The sequence below is a fragment of the Drosophila busckii genome, chromosome 2L (genome assembly GCF_011750605.1).
Source record: "Drosophila busckii strain San Diego stock center, stock number 13000-0081.31 chromosome 2L, ASM1175060v1, whole genome shotgun sequence".
Taxonomy (NCBI): domain Eukaryota; kingdom Metazoa; phylum Arthropoda; class Insecta; order Diptera; family Drosophilidae; genus Drosophila; species Drosophila busckii.
Window position 1 is genome coordinate 5,409,477 of NC_046604.1, and position 22,623 is coordinate 5,432,099.

General features: G+C 39.1%; 2 protein-coding genes across 2 annotated transcripts; both read right to left on the reverse strand.

Annotated features, from left to right (window-relative positions):
• Positions 1 to 856: 856 nt before the first annotated feature.
• LOC108603814 (dopamine N-acetyltransferase) lies at positions 857 to 1,458 on the reverse strand. Its single transcript, XM_017992934.2, has one exon. It carries the CDS (start codon positions 1,364 to 1,366, stop codon positions 872 to 874), a length of 495 nt encoding a protein of 164 aa, XP_017848423.2. The 5' UTR covers positions 1,367 to 1,458; the 3' UTR covers positions 857 to 871.
• Positions 1,459 to 4,171: 2,713 nt separating this feature from the next.
• Positions 4,172 to 22,582, reverse strand: LOC108608240 (Down syndrome cell adhesion molecule-like protein Dscam2). Its single transcript, XM_033293362.1, is given in 25 exon segments — positions 4,172 to 6,120; positions 6,196 to 6,277; positions 6,339 to 6,869; positions 7,480 to 7,738; positions 7,793 to 7,971; positions 8,034 to 8,312; positions 8,375 to 9,506; positions 9,615 to 9,835; positions 9,897 to 10,364; positions 10,422 to 10,613; positions 10,667 to 10,786; positions 13,032 to 13,517; positions 14,506 to 14,664; positions 15,256 to 15,366; positions 15,428 to 15,587; positions 15,648 to 15,784; positions 15,848 to 16,052; positions 16,201 to 16,450; positions 17,843 to 17,960; positions 18,113 to 18,262; positions 18,325 to 18,486; positions 20,352 to 20,499; positions 20,617 to 20,789; positions 21,935 to 22,089; positions 22,537 to 22,582. Coding segments are annotated over 24 exon segments (6,429 nt in total). The 5' UTR covers positions 22,020 to 22,089; positions 22,537 to 22,582; the 3' UTR covers positions 4,172 to 5,498.
• Positions 22,583 to 22,623: the final 41 nt, after the last annotated feature.

The window sequence follows — 22,623 nt, forward strand, 5'->3', positions numbered from 1 at the left end:
AGTGCAGCGCCACTTGAGGTTAAAAGGAACAACCAAGTCACATACTCAGACCACAGCCACAGCTCTAGGTACCCATATGCAAGCAATATTAAATTTAGCGCTGCTCGCGTTTCATATTTTAATATTCGCATTGAATTTGTTTGGCATTTCGATTGGCAAGCACCTTGGCCTTAGACATCAGTATGCGACTCACGCTTGGCTAAAAACTTTTGGCATAAAGCTGCGCTAATTTCTTTAGCCAAGTCTTTAAAGCTTGTGCTGACCTTCGCTGTTCATATTTTAAACATTTACATTTATAGTGTTAGTTAGTCAAAAGAGTTTTGTCTTATTGGCTGAATTGAAATGAGAGCTAAGAGCAGTTGTGTTCAGTATTGGTGAGAGAGTTCAAAGGTCATCGTCAAAGGATAAGTCCAGGGAGCTAACTCTAGACTGCACCACAGACAGACGTTTAACTTGAATTATATATGCTACAAACATCAACTATGAAAGTGTAAAAAATCCACTTTATTTTCGAAATAAACTTACAACCCGCAAGTTCAATACGTGAGTAAACAACTTTGCGGCGAATGACAATAAAATAGCAAACTAAAAATTGAGTGTGTGACAAATAGTGTAGTAAAAAGCAAAGTTTTATTATAGTAAATGTGAATTTAATAAATGCTAATTAAAATAGCGCTTTTGTAGGAAGGATGTCTGCCAATATGCGCTTCCGGCCTTGACACATTTTACATTAACTACTGGCAAAAGCCACGTTAAGCTTAAAAGGCTCTTAAATTAGTTTTAAAAATTTAATTTATTTAATGGCAGCTTAACTGGGAAATTAAACATTGACTAGTTTATTTAATTCATAGATTTAACTTCTGTGTGAATTTTATAATCTGATTGCCAAAAACTGCAGATGGGTATGTGGAGCTGGTGGCTTGAATATAACCTCACCGCTCTCATCCTTGTAGTCCGCATAGGCCAAGGAGTAGATGCATTCCATGCCCATGGCACGCTTCTGCCGCGCCGAATAGAAACTAGAGCAGAAGGCAATCATGACTTCATAGCCCTTGATGCGTCCAACTTCCATGAGCGCAGCGGCTAGGCGAGTGCCCAGGCCCTTGCCACGCATTGAGGGATCCACCGTAGTCATGTGGGAGAGCAACACCTTGGACACTCCGTAGCGTTCGTAAACGTTGCCTTCCACTGAAGCTTTCATTAGCAAAGTTACCATTTTTCCCCAGATGTTGTCTTTCGCTGCGAGTGCTTGAGCAGCGAAAGAGTCCAGACTGCTGGGCACCAGAACGCCGGCAATGACACAGCCTAAAATGCGTTCTGGATTGTGTTCATCCAGCGCCACAATACACGTGCCTTGCTCAATCATCGATCTATTAAATTTATCATCCTCCTCCTCATTGCACTTCGGCAAATCCTTCTCCACTGGACGAGGCGAGTGGCTCGTCTTTGAAGAAGCTGCCTGCCAAAAACTTCTTCACTTGCTCGTATTCCTCCACATTTATGGTTCGAATAAGAACACCGTCTTTGCAACCAAAGTGCGACATTGTTAGTTTCGCTTTAAGACATAAAATAATTGAGTTTCTTTAGCAGCTGTCTGTTTTATATGTTATCGCTACCACTGATATCGTTATAGTTGTTTGTTTAAATAAAAAGCGATATAAGTATTCCAAACGGCAGACTTGTGTGAATTATCTAATCGCTAGCTTTTACTGAATTGAGATTAAAATAGTTTAAGTTGATTAGGTAAAAATAAAAACAGTATCAAATATTATTGTCTATCAATCAGCAAACGACAAATTTTATGAATTATAATTGTTGCTTAATTTTATTGTTGCCTTCAATTGTGCGAACTAACAAATATATCTATGTATCTTAAATTTAAGCCTAAAATTGTATATTGCTTTAGTTTTAAGTTAACAATTGTTTGCGCTTTTATGTCTCTGTCACTTACTGTACTAACATTTATAACAATTTTAGTTATATAGTTAAATTCGATCACCATGGATATTGTAATAATGATTTAAATGAACGTTACCAGCGGCAACCTAGATCAACAGTACTGCATATGTGTATTATTTACTTTAAGTACCATCGCCTGTCTCGCTCACATGTATGCGCGCTCTCGTTGAAGCATTCAAGCTCTACATATACAATCGCTGTTCCAGTCAGCAATTTAATTCTTTAACGCTCCATTTGCTGCAGACATGGCAACCAACCAAAAGGTCAATATACCGCTAACTAAATGAAATCTTTAGATTGTATTTTTTGTAGTATTATTGTATGCACACGTTTATTAGCGCACATAATTCATCAATTTTATTATCAAAGACTTCATTGCCAACAAACTGCGCTTGACATTTCTCATAACTAATGTTGCGAAATAATTAACAATGTGGCCAAGCGAGCATTTAATAATCTGTACATAAAGTTTGCACATGTTAAAGAATCATTGGTACACTTGTAAATATATTTATTTATTTTCACACACTTCTGTCGAGACATCGAATCGTTTTAAAGTCAATTTCCCTAACAGCTCGAGAAGGATATTGCGTTTATGACGGCTAAGCATGCCAATATTTTTTTCAGAGCTTCCGTTTGAGTTCCGTTGGAAACTGTTTGTAGTTTGTGTGTATTTTCTACTGAATTTTGAGGCAGTTTAAGCTCAAAGCCAACTCGGCGTATTTGACTAATAAGCCACAATGCGCTTCGAAAATGTTGCAAGTGGCAAAGACAAAGCCTGCGGCAGTGCAAAACGCAACTAAAATGCTCACACATTACAAATACAAATAACAATCCTATTTGCTTGTGAACTTTTATCAAAGTAAGCAAAAGAAACTTGTGCTTTGATAACTTACTTTATCTATTTTGCTACCCCAACAAGTTTCTATCAGCCAAAAAGCAAATTAATTAATATTTACTGATCTTACAATCAGTGGCAGCCATTTTAAAAGTACCCAAAAGTATAAGCTAATAATATATGTATTTATTATATTAAATGCCAGTCAGCATAGACAAAGGTGCAGCGCGTTTGACTGTGAGCTGCCTCGAGCCAATTTTTATTCTCAGTTGTATCTAAGCTATGTATGTGTCCGCTCGTTGCTAAAAAAAGAAAGAAGAATATATAAAAAATACGCCATGTAATGTAAAACAACAGAAAAATAAAATATGTAGTTTCTTATACGAATTCCTTCGGTGGCATTTTCAGCTTCAAATATTTGTCGTGCACACATTGCAGAAGCCTCACATACTCACTGAGCTTGCCAGGTAAGCTCGTAAGCTAACAACAAACACAGAGCCACACACACACACACATACCCATGTTGCCATGTGTGGGTGTGTGTATAATATTGAAAATATTCACGAAAAGCTTGTAAACTTTGGCGCACCCGCTTCGCATCGCTTTGCTCGCATCCTGACATCCTTTGCCAAGGGGTTGATGCTTCGCCGCTGGTCACGCTGACAGAGCTTATTATGCTGCTATGCTTGGCGTGGAAGCTTCTCAATGTTTTCAAAATTCACTTCACGCAAGAATTCCTTTTGTTCTCATAACATATTTCAAATTAGTTGGCAAAATATTACATTCGTAGTTTGCCTGCCTGCCTGCCTGCCTGCCTGCCTGACTCTCATGCCCCCCATGCGAGCTGCTCCTGCTCCTGTCAGCATGATGCTCTCTGTCTGTCTATTTTAGCTACTTAAGGAAACATTGTTGTGTACACACTAGCCCACTTGGCACTAAAAATTGTCATACTTTAAAAAAGATGCCAGCACAAGTAGTAGACATGGCTTGAAAGCCATGATAAATTGTCTTACATTAGCACATGCTTATAAATATAAATATATGCGAATAGTAAACACATTAGCTTGCAACTAAATACGCCGGAAATTCGAAGAGAGAGAACCGTAGTGTGTGCTCAACCATTGGTTTAAGTTGCTATTAAATTACTTTACACCAATTTTGGGGTTAGATTTATCATATTTCAGTGCGGCGCTTTATAATCAAACTTAGGTGCTTGTCTTTATACTAAAATTAATCTAGCCGAGCTACATATATTTATATAATAAGATATTCAATTATATTCAATTGATTATACAAACAATTTGTAACTTCGATTTGAATAAATATAAAAACAATACTTCTACGTTTATAATTTTTTACACAACAACTTGTCGATTTTTATTTATTTCCTAATCCAATTGACAATTCAAATTGAGCTTAAATTCCCGATTATTCTTAATTTTTCTTTTGTGGCGAGTCTTGCTCACACATTGACATATTGCATATTGACAGATAATACATATTCACTCGATAACTGCTTATAATATTCATGTTTGTGTATTTGTTTGTGTACATACATTTTGCTAGCATAATTTATTGTTCATATAAAATGATTATGTAATTTAAAATTGCATTAATTGTTCTGTGTCGACATTAACATTATGGGTATAAAATTATGAATTACTTAAAAGTACGAGTCATTCGAATGCATTTTATTGTCAGCATTCGGGGCTTAGAAAGTGTCCGAGTGTGTGTGTGTGTGTGTGTTTCTGTCTGTGTTTGTATAATGCCATATACATATGTTCTTAAATATTCTTGAATCGATAGCTTGTCGCCTCAGTCTAAATATTCTATTGACATTGATCCAAATTTCGCATCCTCAATGTAAAGAGTTTAGTTTAAATAGCTACTGGTAACGGGGCTAGCCGTTCTTAACGTTCATAGTATTGTATTCAGAATCGTACAGTTAAGTAGTAAGAGAGTGTTTTTTGCCGGACCAACTAATATATGTAAAAAAGAGCTCTTTTCGTTGCATAAAGTAATTGGTATTTTCTTAAGAGTTACATGTTCGTTCCATACATTGTTTCAGTTAATTTTTGTATATATCGTATATAATCAGGAGTTACAATTGTCTTTTAAGATTTCATTAAATACTCTGACATGGTCGTCTCACATCGACTTAAATGCTATTTATTAGACCAGTTTTGATATTTCGTCATGCTAAAACCTTTTTATCTACTACTGATATCTTTGAATTAAATGCAATGTTTGGCATATAGTATATCTAGTCTAAGCTAATGCTAATGCCATACAAAGTCGAAATGGCATATTTAGAGTTATTTTAAGATCATTTCCTAAGCAATTGGCTTCCTTAATTGATTCTTGTTGATTCGTTTCAAAAATTGAACATAATATTGGGAATTTTGAAAAACGTCAGGCTCGGCCTGCAAAGAGAATCCGTAGGTTACAACTTCAATATCATTTTCACTAACAGGGCACGTTAAGAACGCAAACAACGGAAGTACGGAAGTACAGTTGCAGAACTACGAGTATTAACAAACACTACGCGATGCACGATGTATCTCATTATCATTAATTAACACTTAGAATACATGAACATGTTTGGCATAAAACATCGAATCGATAATTCTGCTGTTAGCTTTAAACTAAGTATGTAGATTTCAATAAATTGTTAGTACAGAGTACAGACAGTGCTAAGTGCTTAACCAATTCTATCAATAAACGCTGAAGGCGGACTCACATGCTTCTCAGTGAGTATGTGATCCAATTGATCCATCTTTTGATTTTTGTGATCAATCATGGTGAAACCAAGAGCTAATGTCTCAGCGTTGCTCATGTTCTCCATGGCATGGTAGTCGAGAGTTCTGCCAGGCTCATTGCCCACATCCAAGAGTTCTAAGGGTTCTATGCTATAGATATGCCGATGCTGGCCCAGCAGCTCAATCCGTTCTCCACCAGTGTCCACAAAGATTTTGCCATTCTTGTCCACGTAGCTTTTGCTATGATGACTGGGCGCATGATTGTTGTCGTAGGGCTTTAGTTTTTCAACATATGAGCTCGGTGGCTGTGCAATGGGTCGGCTAATGGATGTGCCTTCGCCACAGTCGCGATTAAGGGTGCTGTTGTTGGTATTACTATCGGCACTTTTGTGTCGCTGACGAGCGGATACACTTCGGGGCATATCTGCACATTGGGCTGGATCTTTGGCAGCTGCAATTGAGAGAGCTTTCCGCTGGGGATCGTTGCCAGCATGCGTTGATTTGCGCTGTTGCTTTGGTGTCGGGTCAAAGTACCGGTAGTCGACGGGCACGGGGTCCAGGCTGCTGTGGAAACAAACAGTTATATCAGCAAGCAATCGATTTGATTGGATTTAAGGTGATAAAAGGTCGGGTACTAACTTACTATGCAGTTGAGGCCTGCTAAACAGCGAAGACCTCTCTTTACTGCTGCCCACATTATTTCGCAGTTTCCTGCCATGAGCTGCAAACACATTTCATTAGTTAATCAATTCAGCAGTTAATAATTGCAAATGCTGCCGCACCTGACAGAGCTCCTTCGTCAATATAATTGTTGCGTCCATCATCGCGTAGACGCTCACGCTCGCGCTCGCCACTCAGTTCGCTATCGCTATTGAGACTATCGTACTCCTCAGATTCGGATTTAATGATTTTGGAACGTCGCTTGTGGCGCTTCTCGGTATTCATCAGATTACTTTCATCGGGTGAGCCCATGATCACAGCTCCACCAGCCGAAATGGGGCGCTTCCCTTTACTACACAGCGTGTTATCATCGCCGCAACGTGAATCGTACTTGGCCGGGTTGCCAGTGTAGCTCAGAGGAATGTTGCCCGACTGGTTTTCATGTTCTGGTAAATGGAATGTAGCGTAAGGATAGATATCTTCTGAGTATTCAGGTATGCGCTCAAGTCCAGCAACCGATTCAGTCGGGGATTGCTGGCATGATTTGCGTACTGTACCATAGAAATGCTCGCGATGTTGTATATCCTTGCCATCCCCTAAATTACTCTGAGGCCTAAGCGAATCAACGTTGCGGGAAAACATGCTGCGTGGATCTGTAAAAAATACAACAAAAAAAATGAGTATAAGTTAGCGTTCTATATATAACTTAGACACTAGTTAGACTATTTGTACTTAAAGTTAGGCGTTGATTAAATTTTGATATTAGTCGTTATTGCTCAAAGACCAATTGATTACGATTTAACTTCATAATAATTGCATATTAGACAAATACATACATATACTCTATACTATTTATAGATATTATATATATAAATATTATACATGTTCTACAGATGCAAACTATCAAATCAGCCTTTTTATTTAGTAGATTATAGCCCTAACTTAGGCATGACCTTTTACTAGGCCAAGCGAAGCATTAACATCAACTGAATTTGATTGTATTGATTTCATCAATATGATAGTTAATCATTTTGCTTAGATAAACAAGTTACTATTTATCATTGATGAGAAAGTAGATTCATTGTTTGTCTTTTAAATAATCTAAAACATCCTCGCCTTGACTAATCTTACATAATCTCACATAATTTTTGGATTATCTGTAATCGTAGTTGTAAACTTGTCACTGGCTGATTTTTTAATTATAACGACTACTATCCCTAACTAATAAAATTGATTACTAATCACACAGTTGAAGATACGTACAGTTCTTAAAGCAGATGAAAGCGCCAATGAGAGCGAGAATTGTGCCGAATATGGAGGTGACAATGACAGCAATGAGGTGAGCATCACTAAACATGGTTTGGCCATCGGGCATTTCCTCGGGGTCCAAGCCGCTGCTAAATCCCATCAAGTTCTGCGTTTCAAAGTAATATTCCTTGGTAGTGGCGCCAGCATTATTGTTGGCCGTCACCCGTAGGCTGTAAGCAGTGCCAGGCTCCAAGTCTCCAATGTTGTAGCGTGTCTAAAGCATAAGATTTAATTTCAATGAAAATAATTTGTGGCTTGAGCAACTCACGTTGGATTCTATTTTATTGGAAACAATAATCCAGTCGCCGCCTGATCTATAGTGCTTGAACTCAATGCTAAAGTGTAAGATGGGACAGCCACCATCTTGCCAGGAGGATAGATCCAAGACCACTGACGTTGTATTGGTGCGGATGAAGCTATGCTTAGTGGGTGCAAAGGGCTTGTTGCCTGAAATATACATAAGAATGAAATAAGGATCAAACATATGCAATTTATATTGAAGTGCTTACCTTTGGTCTGAGCTGAGGCTACAGCGCTGGTGGCGCTGGGTCCGATTTTGTTAAAGGTATTCATGGTGAACTGATAGCGCGTGCCGCATTGCAGATTTTCGAGCATGTACGAGTTGATGCGTCTGTCTACTTGGAGCTCCTCCCACTCGGCTGATTCGCGTCTGTAGGCCAGAGTGAAGCCTCTGAGCGGCGACCCGCCAATGTCTTCAACTCTCCATTGTATGGACACGGCGTTCTTATGCACTGAATTTACCGAAACCACAGGCGCAGCAGGTGGCACTAGAAGTAACAAAGCAAAGAATTGAATGCGCTTCTGAAGCTCATGGAAATGTGAGACCCACCTTGCACATACAGCTGATAGACTATATGATCCGAGCCAATTGGATTGCGCACCACACACGAGTAGTTGCCCTCGTGGGAGCGTTGAATGTTGCGCAGACTCAATGTGTTGTCGTTGCTGACTTCCAGCTGGAACTGCTGCTTGGAGCGCGTATTCAAAGTCTTCCATTCGGCGCTCGCCTTGGGATGCCCAACGTATATGCAGGCCAGTTTAATATCAGATCGCCAATTGACAGAGATGGTTTGGCTAAAGGATATTATGGCAGCGGGTATGGAAGTGCTGGGCACGAGCTTTATGACCGGTGTGCTGGGTCCTTGGCCCACGCGCGTTGAAGCTGTCACCCAGGACTCGTAAGTCTCGCGGAAATTCAAATCCTTTGCTTCAAAGTGTCGATTATGCGCCGGCAGCACTTCTTTGAGTATTTTCAACTCCTGACCCTTTTCCAAGATGCGTATGTATACATTATATTTGGTTATTAGCCCGTTGGGTCTGCGTGGCGGCAGCCAGCTGATAATCACAGAGGATTCGCTGCTGACCACAGACTTCACCAGCTCAGGCGCGTCTGGCACGGCCTCCTCTGTTACGCAGGATACTGCAGGACTTAGCACGCCCTCGCCGGCACGTGTGAAGGCGAGCACTTGAACACTGTAGTTGGTAAAGGGCTGCAGTCCGTGAAGAACAGTGCTTAGAGCAGATGTGATTTTAGTTTCGCGCACATTGTATTCGCTTTCCAGCGAGCCCGGCTCGTAGAGCAGCTTGTAGCCCTGAATGATGCCGTGGCTCAATTCCTTTGGCGGCGCTTGCCAGGAGATTTGTATGTTCTGCGCAGTGAGCGCAATGCATGAAACTGACTTTGGATACGCCGATGGCGCATCCTCCAAAGTGTGACCCATGACCATATCGCTGGGCGGTCCATCACCCTTTATATTGAACGCTGAGACTGCAATTCCATACTGCGTATACTTCTCCAAGCCGGTCAAACGAAAATCATTCAAGCCCTCCGTTGTCAAACTGCCGACCTTTGTGTGATTCTTCACGCTGTCCGGCGAGCCTTGCTTCTGATAGCTTATGGTGTAGCCTAGCAGATCGCCGTTCCACGAATCTCGCACAGGTGCGCGCCATGTTATCAGCAACTAAAAGCAACAGAATTTAGAAACAATTACAATCAACACTCTATGAGCAACATTTGTTGAATTTATTATTTGTATAGCATAAATACTTTGGGCGCCGTCAAGACTTGCCTGTTGTGGCCCCAGTGGCTCCACGGTCACATCTTGTGGCGCAGCTGAAGGTACTTCCGAGTCGGTTTGTACAAACAGCACGTCGCTGGGAGCGCTGGTGCCCAAATGATTCTCGGCATACAGGCGTATATGATAGACCTGAGCGGGTCGTAGAGAGCCCAGCTGAGCGGTAGTCCGATCTCCCGGTAGAAGCTTTTGGTTGTTGTGCTCATGCCACACGTCTAAAAATACAAAAGCATTAATGGATTATTGATTTATTTATATATATATTTATGTGCATACCGCCAGCCTTCTTATATTGTAATATATAATTTGATATCGGTTGGGAGTCGCGATTATTGCCACCGCCGCCACCCAAAAGCACCGAGTCCTGATCATTAGGCGACCAAGCAAAGGTCACTGAACGACTGCCCAGATCCCGCACATGCAAGTTGACTGGAAAGTTGGGCGGCTCTTGGACCTGCACGTGTATAACACTTCGATCCCGCCCATAGGCGTTGCTGGCTATGCACGTGTATTCGCCTCGATCCGTGAGCACCGTTTGGAGTATAGTAAGCTCGGATGAAACGCTGCGAGCCAACGGCGAGTTCTTTATATGATAGCGTATATCATAGGATGGATCTATGCGGTTAGCCTTGGAACGCCATGATATCTCCAATGGCTGATCTCCATTCGCCTCACAGCGCAGCGTAATGCGCTCTCCGCGTCGCACTGTCAACTGCTTCTTGGCCACAGTAACTGATGGACCCACTGTTGATAAAAAAGAAAATTAATTTAAAATATTATTTACTTAATTTCAGCGCTTACCGTGTACTGTAAGTTTGACAAGCGTGCTTAGACCAGCGCCAATGCCATTGCTAGCCTGGCATAGATAGCTGCCCTCGTGCTCTCGATTCACCTTGGATATGATAAGCGAGCCATTCGCATGGGCAACAAGCACCGAATGTGAGTTGCCATTTCCACCGCCATAGCTCAGATCTCGATACTCGCCGGAATCACCTAGAACACAGCTAGAACTTAAGCAATTATTTGTTATAGCTAAAGATCCATACCTATGGACTGTTTCCATTGAATTGTTGGTGTGGGAAAGCCATCGGCTTGGCATGCAATATTAACTGCATTGCCCAAGATAGCGTCTTGGTCGGTGGGCTTAACAATCCAACGCGGCGGTACTATATCAAGATTGGTAATTTATATAGCCAGGCAGTAGAAAAATATATTTATATAGAGTGCCATGCAAACATAATGCAAAATTTACATGCTTAAAACTTTATATTAAATACATGCAAGCAAGCTAAGAAATTCAAAACTATATACATCTAGATATTAACTTTGAGTTGACTAGTTGGCCAATTAAGTAACACAATGTATTTTAATTTGTTAGGCAATCAAAAACTATTTTGACACATGCCATTATTCAGTGTTTGAACGTTTCTATAAATTAAAAAAATAGGCAGAAATTAAGAATTGAATATACAACAGTAAGGAAATAGGAGAAGAATGTACGTTAGGTTTATTGCATTATGTCGTTGTTATTGTAAGGTCCACTGTCCTTAGACACACACTTTAACACAATTTCGGGTCTTAAGGCCAACTAAGTCATTTTACACTTCGCCTAGTTTACATGCGGAATAATTCATGCGACTTCCGGGTTACGTTAATCCCGTATAAGACATCACTGGTGTTCAAGCATTTTGGGTGCAGTTGTGCCAAGTGCATTGTGCTCTGTGCTGCGATCGCCTGAAATATATATTATACAAACATTTCTCCCCAAACAAATTTAAGAAGTGCCCTCCACGGAGAGCAGACTTTGAATAAACTACAAGAAGTATCAACTGAAATAAATGCATATATTGTCTAAGCGAAACATCATAATAATAGGATTAAGAAAGATTTTGATACATCATATTTCGAAACATCGCAAGGAATTGACATGTATTTAGAATAAGGACATATTTCAGATATTTCAGGTGTTTCCGTTGAATAACTAAGTGACATTGCCTGAATGTTTATTATGCATTTTTATTTTTCTTCACTTTCAAATTTCCCCAGGTGCATTGCTCTACAATAATTACGGTGATTTGGTGTTGCGGTGCAAAGTACATTTTCAATATGATTGAGTTAGAAGACCTTGGGGTCTTTAGTCTAGAAATTAATAGTTACACTTGATTTACCCGAAACCGAAAGCACCGCGGTATACTCAACAGTGCCAGCGTGATTGGTCACACTGCAAGTGTAGTTGCCATTGTGGGATGAGGAGACGTTATGTATGGATAATATGCTGGAAAAGGGGGCATACTGATTGATTGTCAACGACGCATCCTGATATAAAAACCCCATCGCCCTTGTTATGCGTTGGCGTCGTTATGGGCTTGGCGGTCTCGGTACCGCTCTTTGCGTTGCCCGGTTGGCTTAAGATTGAGACATTATTTCTGTGCCATGTGATATTAAATGGCTGATCTCCTTGGCTACTGGAGCACATTATCTGTGTCCGCATACCTTCGGTTATCTCGTCCTCAAATGCAAAGGGCGATATACGCGGGGGAACTAAACAGTCGATAGCAAAATAAATAGTTTCATATATAATTTACAAAGTTGATAAAAGCATTCAAATCATAGATATACAAAGTTGATAAGATCTTAAGTTACTTAGATAGAATATTGTAGACTTCACTGTACCAAAGATACAATAACATCATATATGCTAAATTTAAATGAGTTTCCAAGCTTCTGGAAGTAAGTACTCTAAATAAACGTTTATAATTATAGCTAGAGATACTTAAATCGTAAACTAGTATACTACTTATTATTAAAAATAGTGAATAGTTTTGGAATAAATTTAGTTTTAAATCAAGGTAAAAAACATTCAAATTACTACATTCAAGCAATTATAAAGAAATGTTTATGTCTAAATCATAAATTCCAAATTATAATTCGCCGCAAGTAAGTAAGCCAGGCTTACTCACAGAATAAAAAAAAAGAACAAAAACATAATTATTAAAATGCATGCATTCTTTATAAACTCAAATGGAACAACCATTTTCGCAATACAAAAATTTACAATGTTATAAATATAATAATAATAATAATTAAATATTAAGCAAGAATTATACAATTTTATATTAATATATAAATGTAATATAGTGACATAAGATAACATTTTAGCACTGTTTTGTTAGAAATAAAATTGTAAGGATTGTATATTTTGTAAAGCGAGCGTTCACTGTACATAAAACAAGCATCACAGCATTTCATTAACAAATTAAAGGAGAACACAAACATAAATTGGACTGTAAAAAGTGCGCTATATACTGACTACATAGTTTATTAATTGTTCTACCATAACAACAACAACAATAACAACAGTAACAATTAACAACAAAAGGAAAATGAAAAAGGCAAGCATTTTGCAAGTACCATTAACTTTGAGCTGTGCAGAGTGCGTTACAATGGCGGCATCATTTTGTACGCGGCACGTGTAGGTGCCGCTTTGGTCCCTCGTCACACTTGTGATGCTGAGGGCGCTGGTAAAATCATCATTTTGGCGAATTGTCACAATGCCGTTACTTTCACCACTACTACGCCCATTGTCATTCGAGGCGATGTGCTCGCTTTGATAGGTAATCGCTGACGCCGATGGTGACGTTAGAGATGAAGAAGAAGAAGAAGACAACTGCGATCCGGAACCGGAACCCAATACAGCAACGCCACCGGTACCCATAAGCCCGCCGCTGACACCGACACCGACACCATCGGCCGTGGCTGATGGTTGCAGAGCCTTTCCATCCTTCAGCCATGTGAATGAAAGCGGCAGGTCCCCGGTGCCAATAACGCACTGAATGCTTGTACGGTCGCCCACATTCAGATCGCGTGCGAATGAGAATGGTGTAATCTTGGGTGGAACTGTATTGATTGATTGATTGATTGATGTGCATGTTCAGTTAGCAATTCAATTACACACACACACACTAGTTCTTAAACTATTTAATAAATTGCAAAGCCATTGCCAAATGGCATTCACTAGAGTTCTGTCTAAGCCAAAGAGAGTTCGAAGGCAATTCGAGAGCAATTCACACCCACAGTAATGCAGTCGGCTAAATATTTATGCGAATGTGTCAGTTGTTCCTCATTATTATTGTACCTCAACATTAAATATTTAATTTGACGTACATTGGCGAAGAGTTCCGAACTGACTACAAATCAAAACGCCATAATGACGTTAAACCGCAATTATTTGCTCTGTGATCGAGATCGTTGGACGGTTTAACTTTTTTATTTGTTCTGGAGCTGAGCTGACAACTCACAACTGTGGCGATGGAAACACTGGAATCAAAAATAATACCGCGGATGCCAAAAGCGTGTGTGCAAGTGCAAGATTCAAGATTCAAGTGCGGGAATGCGAATGCTATGACAATTATATAAAGTGCAGTGTAAGTTGAATAAAAGGTGCAGAGAAATTGGTGTAAGTGTAAATATTTAAAGTGAAAGTGAAAGTGAAAGTTGGAAAACTGCTGCAGCACATACGCAGACCACATTTAAAGACAAGTACTTAAAGTTAACTTAGCTTAACTTAGGGTAAATCCAAACAGCAGTCAGTCTTTGATATTCTTCTCTGGCTTAAGCTAAGCTATGATTATGTGTAAGTTAGTTAGAGAAAGTGAAACGTGCTGCATGCATTTCAAATGCATTTTTCACGTGCATCAGCCTCATTGCTTTTTTTATTATTATTATTAGTACGCTTCAGTTACACATGTGTACATGCAACTCTTGTGTGGAAAATTTGATGCTTAAATTAATTTGCAAGCCCAATTGTTTACCGCAATTATATCGCAATGCCTCGCATAAAATTTGAAATGATTAGTTAGTCAATCCGTTGCAACTGCATACATACCCAACACTTTCACCTCCACCGAACGCTGCGATGTGTAGTTGTGTTTGTTCCGAGCTATGCAGGTGTAGGTCCCCTCATCGGCAGCACGTTGCACGTTCTCTATGACGAGGCAGCCGTTATGCGCACGCTGTCACATGTTGATGGGCAGGCGTATCCCGTCTATGGATCAGATGAGCTGATTAGTGCATTTATCTACCACAATTTAAAGCCATACTTTCAATTTCGAATACTAATTAATTTAATTATTTCATTTAATGCGTTTGTATTGCAAACTATTACGATTAAATGAATTTTACAAATATTGCGGCATCATCTGAGAGTATTGAATATAATCAGATTATTTTGTAGATTATTTTCATGCATACGAAACTATTTTATTAGGCAACTTTCCTTTATGAAAACTTCACATAATGCATAATGTACATATATATAAAATTGTTTATTTTTTTAATATTAAGATTCTTTTGTAGAAAAAAAGAATCATATCAATCGATTATCTCAATTGGCCAAAAATAATTGAAACAAATTTACTGCTTCAAAGTATTCAATTTCAATTATTTTTAATCTAATTAGTATTGTTAAATATTTAACTATTTAATTATTTATATTATAATCGCACATAATCCCACATTATTTTTCATTTATTTATTTAACTATTAAATTAAGCAGAATCGAAATTTAATTATTACTTCACGTTTCAAAAAAACAAAACTACAACTAATAATTATTATTTAACAGTTATTACTTTACCTTTCTCGATGTGCACCGTGTCAATGGGATAGCCTGCTATGGGACACTTCAAGGTGAATGTCTTTCCAGCCACAGCAGACAACTTGGGCATATGTCGTATATAGGGCATGCCTGTTGAAGGAATTAAACTAGCTTGAGTAGCTGCCAAATAAGTCCGCAGGCTGTGACTTACCGTAAATATTGAGACGCGCCGAGTGCGATACATCGCCAGCTCTTGAAATTGCTTTGCATTCATAATCGCCGCCATCTTCCGACTTGACTGCAGATATATTGACATGGCTAATGACGTCACCGAATGTGGTTACGTACTGACCAATCATTAGACGATCGTTCTACAAAGAGCAAATTGCATCAACATTATTAACTTTAAATAAACAAACACATAAACTTACATTTGGCAGTGGAAAGCCGTCCAAGTGCCATTCAATCTTGGGCGTGGGATTGCCGCTGGCACTGCACTTCAAGGAAACAGAAGGTCCTGGCTGCATGGTTTGCTCAATGAACTTGTAAAGCAGCTGCGGGGCAACCTCTGCAAATAAACAGCGTAAGATAAGTAAAACAATAACTGTTGCATATTTATGTGCGCGCTCACCTCCCAATCTAATTTCCGCTGAGCTTTGCGTTGATTCCAAATCGTTTTTGATCACACATTGATACATGCCCTTGTCCTCCTTTACAATGGAGGTAATGCGTATGTGCTCCTTGGAGAGCAAACGCACGCGTGCTCCCGAACGCAAAGTCTTGCCGTCCTTAAACCAGGATACCACTTGCTTCGGAAAACCGGATGTGCTGCAAATCTATAAATAAACGTTAACAAGTTTGCATATGCAAAGCATAAGCTGCATGGGCGTAGACAGTAAAATATAAAGTCTAGTTCCCCCTTAAATTGCATACTGGCTACGCCCATGATAAGCAGCAAATATGTGCACAGTTCACTTTACTCACTAAGTCAGCTGTGTGGCCAAGATTAACCGTCTGTATCCTAGGCTGTATGCTAGCGGAGAGCGGTGATGAAACCGCCAGCTCCACCTCCAGCGTCTCGCTGCCCTCGGAGTTGGTGACGGCGCAATAGAACATTCCATTGTCGGTCTTGGCAACGGCTGATAGGATAAGCGTGCCGTCTTTGATTTTTGCACGCCCGGTGGCAAGCATGTGTTGCATGGACTCCTCATTGTTGGAGCGTGTGGTGTACCATCTGTAATTAGTAAGCAAGCATAAATACGCATACGACATGTTGACCGCAGAAAAAAGCATTTCTTTTAATTTCTTTCGCTGCCAACATGCGAATGTACATATATTTACTTATATACAGTATATAAGCCTTTATTATACGAAAAAAAAAATATACATATGATATATATAAGAAAACGGAACGAGAAACCAACGTATCCTAGTCCAATCCCCTTTTGCACATATATATGCTGATATATATGTGTGTGTGTGTGTATTTGGTCATGAACGTCAAGTACAGACTCTCAATTTAGCAGCTTTCCAAACTTACGTATGTACAATGTATGTACGCACACATGCAGATGTACATACATTTTAAAAAATACAGACTGAAATTTATACACAAAATTTCCTACAAATATACTAGTCGGCATAAATATACACACACTCTTGGAGTAGACATGTCATGTGTGTGTGTGTGTGCGTATGTGTATATAAGAGTTAACGTTAGCACACACACACACACACATACATCATACCACAAAGTCATGAGGCAAAGAAAAATATCATGCAGAAAAATTCAAGAGGAGAACATCGCAAATAAAACAAAGCAGCAGCAAAATCTCCAACTCGCTCAAACCCCAGAGCCAGCTCGTTGACGACTCGTCGACAACGTTACTGCTAAACGCTTGGAAACGCAAACATATATACATTTGCACATGCTAACATCACACACACACACATGAATATATATGTATGTGTATATATATATTTGCGTATGCAGGCATGCATGCATGTATGTTCCGCTAGTAAAGAGCGAAGCAGAGTCACATTTGCATGTGTGTGTGTGTGTGTGTGTGTGTGGGTGGGGGGGCTGGTGGCAACTTCACAACGTTTAAGTGAAGTTGTAATTGCGGCGGACTTAGTCTAACGGGACCGGAGACGTTGCCGACGAGACGACGTCGTGGAGCAAGCAACTCAAAGAAGGCAAGCAATGAAACAAATTTAGTTGGTTCGCTTGACTGCATTGACATGCAGAATTTTCTACACACACACACATGCACACACACATACACATGTATATACTTGGCTATATACATACATACATGTGTTTGTGGATCTGAACGTGCCCACAGCAACATGCAAAGCATGCAGGGGGCAGAACCACTTTGAAAAACTCATTCTGTAAGTACTTGAGAAGGGTTCTACCAGCAGCAGCGGGCCCATCAAGTCATTTGATAAATAAAAAGGGAGTAATGATTAATGAGAAAGGGTGTGGCGCACAAAATTAATAAAAACCGCATTAAATTTTTCGACTTTCTCGCACAGTTTCTAGCAAAGCGAGCGGCAGCAATTATTTAGCCACAGACATAAGCTAGATAATTGGAAGTTGTTGCTTCTGAGGATAGCAACTTACCTGTAAGTTGGTTTTGGATTCGCGTAGGCCACGCAGGAGAGCACCAAGGGATCGCCCACTCTGGCCATTAGAGCAACAGACTTTTCATTAAGTATTGGCGGCACAAGCTCTTGAATTTCTGCAAATTATCGTTAAAATGTTATTCGAGATGCAAAAGTCGTGTATAATTTTAAACTGATAATTTATAAAGTAATGCATTTAACCGATGCAATGCATTTCTCAGCACTTCTCTGCTGCCTGTGAACCCAACTGCGTGTAATTGAATCTTACCTGTTAATTGAATTTTGCCAGCATTGCTGCTCACTATGGAGTCCTGCGTTAGTTTGTGATGTGTGCGACAGCGGTAAATCTTTTGCGAATCGTTTCTGGTGATGTTATAAATTAAGAGTTCGCCCGTTGGCAACATATGATTTTTACCATCTGTGTATGCAATTTAATAAATTAATGCATTGTGCACATAAATTGCGTAAAATCAAACATACCGCCCTCTAAGGATGGATAGATATTAAAGTTGGGCTCTTGTAGCCACGACGTGACAGTTACGTACTCCTTGACGAACGAGGGAATGTTGCATTTGATTAAAACATTGCTGCCAATAAATCCACCAGGATTCTGAACTTCCGGCTCGTAATGCTGATAAACCACTGCAAGATTAAAGTTTAAAGTCGAGTTGCCAATGCATTGATATAAATTAATAAATAGCAATTCATTCATTCATTCAGACATACACTTCAATATTCAGTAGCTTATATTAAGCTATTGGTATGTCAATCGGTGTATGCTTTATCTGTATTTGCAAATTGGAACACACATCTTGCTGGACTAACAGACTCTGGCAAAGCGTATACATTGCTTCATAATAAATTGATTCTAAATTATTCGGCACAGTTAAATTGAGAATGTTGCATTGCTAGAAAATCGAAATAAGCTTGAATTTATTCACGAAAATTCCAGCTTGAGTTTCTTTTATTTTGCAGCTGGCAACAAACGAATTCCATGAAAAACTCCCTCGAGGTTCCTTTTGGACAGCACTATCAATTTCAAGGCACCGACCGAATGTATCTATGTATCTGTATCTATATCTGTGCATGTGTATGTGTATGTGCATCGAATATATTCAGTTTCTTTAAAAGAAAACATGCATAACTGAAACATGCATAGACACTTGTTTCTTTGTAAGGATGTTGCTGCTGTTGTGTACACACTTGTACATATGTATGTTATATAAAAACAACTGCGTATATGTGTGTGTGTGCGGGTACATTGACCAAGCATCCATATATGCAAACGTATGTGTGTGTGTATTTCATGCATACTACATGTCCTGCTACGAAAGCAACGAAATTTCGTTGCTTGTCACATACACAAACACAAAAACACATGCAAAAAGGTAACATTGGCAAAACAAACAGGTAACTGCACATTTCGAGTCTCTGCTCGAATTTTACATACCCTAAAGAGTATTATTCAAAGAGCATTTAGTGCTATATATACCATAGTACGCACTTCTCTGCTCTTGTTATTTCGATTTTTACATTCTGGAATTTATTTTAAATTCTGCTAACAAAGCCCAAATTCCCGACCTACTCTAACATGGCAGCCTACAATTCCACGTATGCTCGTTTATTACGGTTGCAAAATTGAAAAACAACAAGCCCTGCCCTGCTAGAAACAACAACAACATGCACCTCTTGTACCAAAAAAAGTTCAAACTGCCAAACGAATACAAACTGCGTTGCCAAAAAAAAAAAAACAAAAAAAAACAGAGAAAAAATCTAATTGCAACCTTTCGTCTATGGCCAGGCAACAGTATCAGGGAAAATTCGTTTTCCTCGAATTTGGAAAATTGGAATTTCGATGCTGCGCACAGTGTGGCAAGTGTCATGCAAATGTGTCGAACTTCAGTGTACACAATTTTGATTAACTACAGCCCACATGCAACAACTGATCTGCTTGCTAGAGTTACAAGCAATGCTGCATTTGGTACCACTGTGCGTGGAGCAGCAAAAACATTGGACATGCGCCCAACTGCAGTTGCAGCTTCACTGTTGAGTGAAGCGGGAAAGTACACATATGCATACTAGTTCTCCACATACAACTGTACACTTGTCTATGAATATGTATGCGTGTGTGTGTGTACATGTTGGCGGCTATGTATGCGAGTGGGCAGCCGTATGCCCTTGTTATTGCTTTCGTGTTCTGGTGGCTTTTGCATTGCGTTTTCTAGAAACGTAGTGTAGGTCAGTTGAGCTCCAGTTAGAGATATATATACACTGCTATATACCTCTATCTCTCTATATATATATATATATATATGCCTGACTTTTTATATCTACCTATATATAACATCACAATCTCAATGCTCGTACACGCATGCAATTGATAAATGATGCGCAATAAACTAAAAAATTTGCATTCTTCTGCAGTCCGCTTTACAATTAAATTCAACAATTGTGGCTTAAGCTCTTCAAGCTGCTTTAAATGCCATTTCCCCAATGAGCACACATACCTGCTTTGATGACTACATCTCTGGATATAATCGTCCCCACGCTGTTGGCTGCCAGACAACGATATGCAGACCAGTGCACGTCCTGTCGGAACTCTTCAGCTGCAAATGGTGGAAAATGCAGCGAGCTATTTGCCAAAATATGTCGAACCTGCAAAGGAATTTCAATTTTAGATGTGACTTTCGTTGGCGCTAAATTCTGAGCGTTTTAAAATTAGCAAATATTTCTCTTAATTAAAGCACAATTTCTTGGTTGTTGTTGGCATACCTTTGATATGGATGTTATTAGATTGTTTTCCTTATCGAGCCACTGAACGTTTGGTGCTGGATTTCCATTAGCTATGCAGTTTACCGTGTAGCCAACAGTGTTCATAAATTCAATTCTACTCGGGGGCTCATTTGTAAAACTGGGTCCTTGTGTATCAAAGTAATTTGATATCTCTGTGAAAACAAAATAAACATTTTGAAATTATTATTAACTGTATTTGCACACAATTTATGCAGCGTTGTTATTTGACGTTTACCTTTACAAAAATAAATAAAATCAAAGCTGTAAGCAAATGCAAAAATATATAGCATACTTTTTAGCGCAAATATGTTCAACTGATTGCATAGCACACTCGATTAGATTATTTACATTTAAAGAGTTGGACCATTAATTGTAATGATTAACTAATGTTCAACAACAATTTATTCTTATAAACATAATTCCAGAAAAGTTCTACTAGCAAGCGACGTATACTTAATTTACCAAAGCCTTGCACTGTTTGTTGCTCACACGTTTATATTTGTCACATAATATTTGTTTGTATTTCTTGTAATTACAAATTATCTTACTACAACTTGAAATCGTAATCAATAAGTAATTGTAAATATTTCAGCTAAGTACTACAATTATTTTGCAAAATGTATTTCATTTATTTGTCGTACTAATTCACAGACTTGTCTGAGTGTCATAGGATTTGCAGATAAGTGCTCCCGCATAGCCAAAAGTACTCGTAATGATAATCATGCAGCAAATATGGGTCGATTATGTGGTTAGTGACAGACAGGCAGGTTGTTCTTTGAATCGGCTTTCACACAATTAACCCTTAACCTGCGTAAATAGCTGTTAATTTGCTAAGCTCGTCCACACACACACACACTCGCACTCCATAACAAACATTGAATGCGAAGCTTTTACTGAAGGAGCAACGCAATGCCTGAGCACATTTCAAAGAGGGAATGTGCGCTTATCTATTCTGCGATTGCATCATGATAAGGCCTAGATAATGACACTCTGGGCTAAATTTGCTTCAACATAATAGCCGTTGACTTAATCATTAAACCGCTTTCAGTATGAATGAACTTATCTTGATGGAGCACAAAAGAAAAACCTGGCTAACAAATAAACTGTGAGTGGATGTTGCGGCAAGGCTAGGCGAAGCTGCTTTTAAAGCGTTTGCATATTTCAAGCTGATCTGATAAACCCAATTTAAATGTTGCTGAAAAGCAACTGACAAACAGAACAATTTAGACTCTTTTATATCATGCGCTGGTAATAATATTTCCATAATTCAAATATATAATAAAATAAAGATGCTTACCTGTGGTGCTTGCGGGAACAGTGAAAGTCAACACAAAGCTGCATAAAATTAACGAACTCCAACATGATGAGTATGCTCTACACATTTTGTAGGTTGTTTAGAAAATTTACAAGCAACGCGTTTATGCTTAAGCTTAAGTCTGCGGCGTTATCCTTCTGCAAGTGTAATAAAACTCATTTTTAGTATTTTCTTATTTAAATTTAAGTACAACAAATGTTATAGCATATACTACGAATTGGCATAGCAATTTTATTTCAAAAATCTACACACTTGTTAGTATAAGAGTGGTAAATAAAATATGTGAGCAAACACTTTTGAGCGGGAAAGTTGATTAATAACAAACAAACAACAAAGGAATCTACTTAGTGTCGAAAAGCTTATTTATCGTGTTTATAAATAATTATTAGTAAATATTTGAAATACGCATACACGCTCTTAGGAAAGAGAATCAAGTTAAGAGCGAGAGAGAGTTTGAGAGCGAGCAAGCGAGTGAGAGACAGCGCCAGTTTACATGCTGAAACCGTTATAATTATTAGTTATGCATCGCATGTGACAATAGTAGATTCAAAACGCTGTTATCATAATTCTTATCAAATACTCACATGGACATTCAAGCAGCACCTTGCACGTTTGCCAGTTGTACATGCGTGTGTGTGTGTGTGTGTGTGCGTGTCCTTAATCAGCTGGAC

Excerpts from the sequence above, each read along its gene's own strand:
- LOC108603814 (XM_017992934.2), bottom strand. The coding sequence starts at position 1,366 with ATGATTGAGCAAGGCACGTGTATTGTGGCGCTGGATGAACACAATCCA.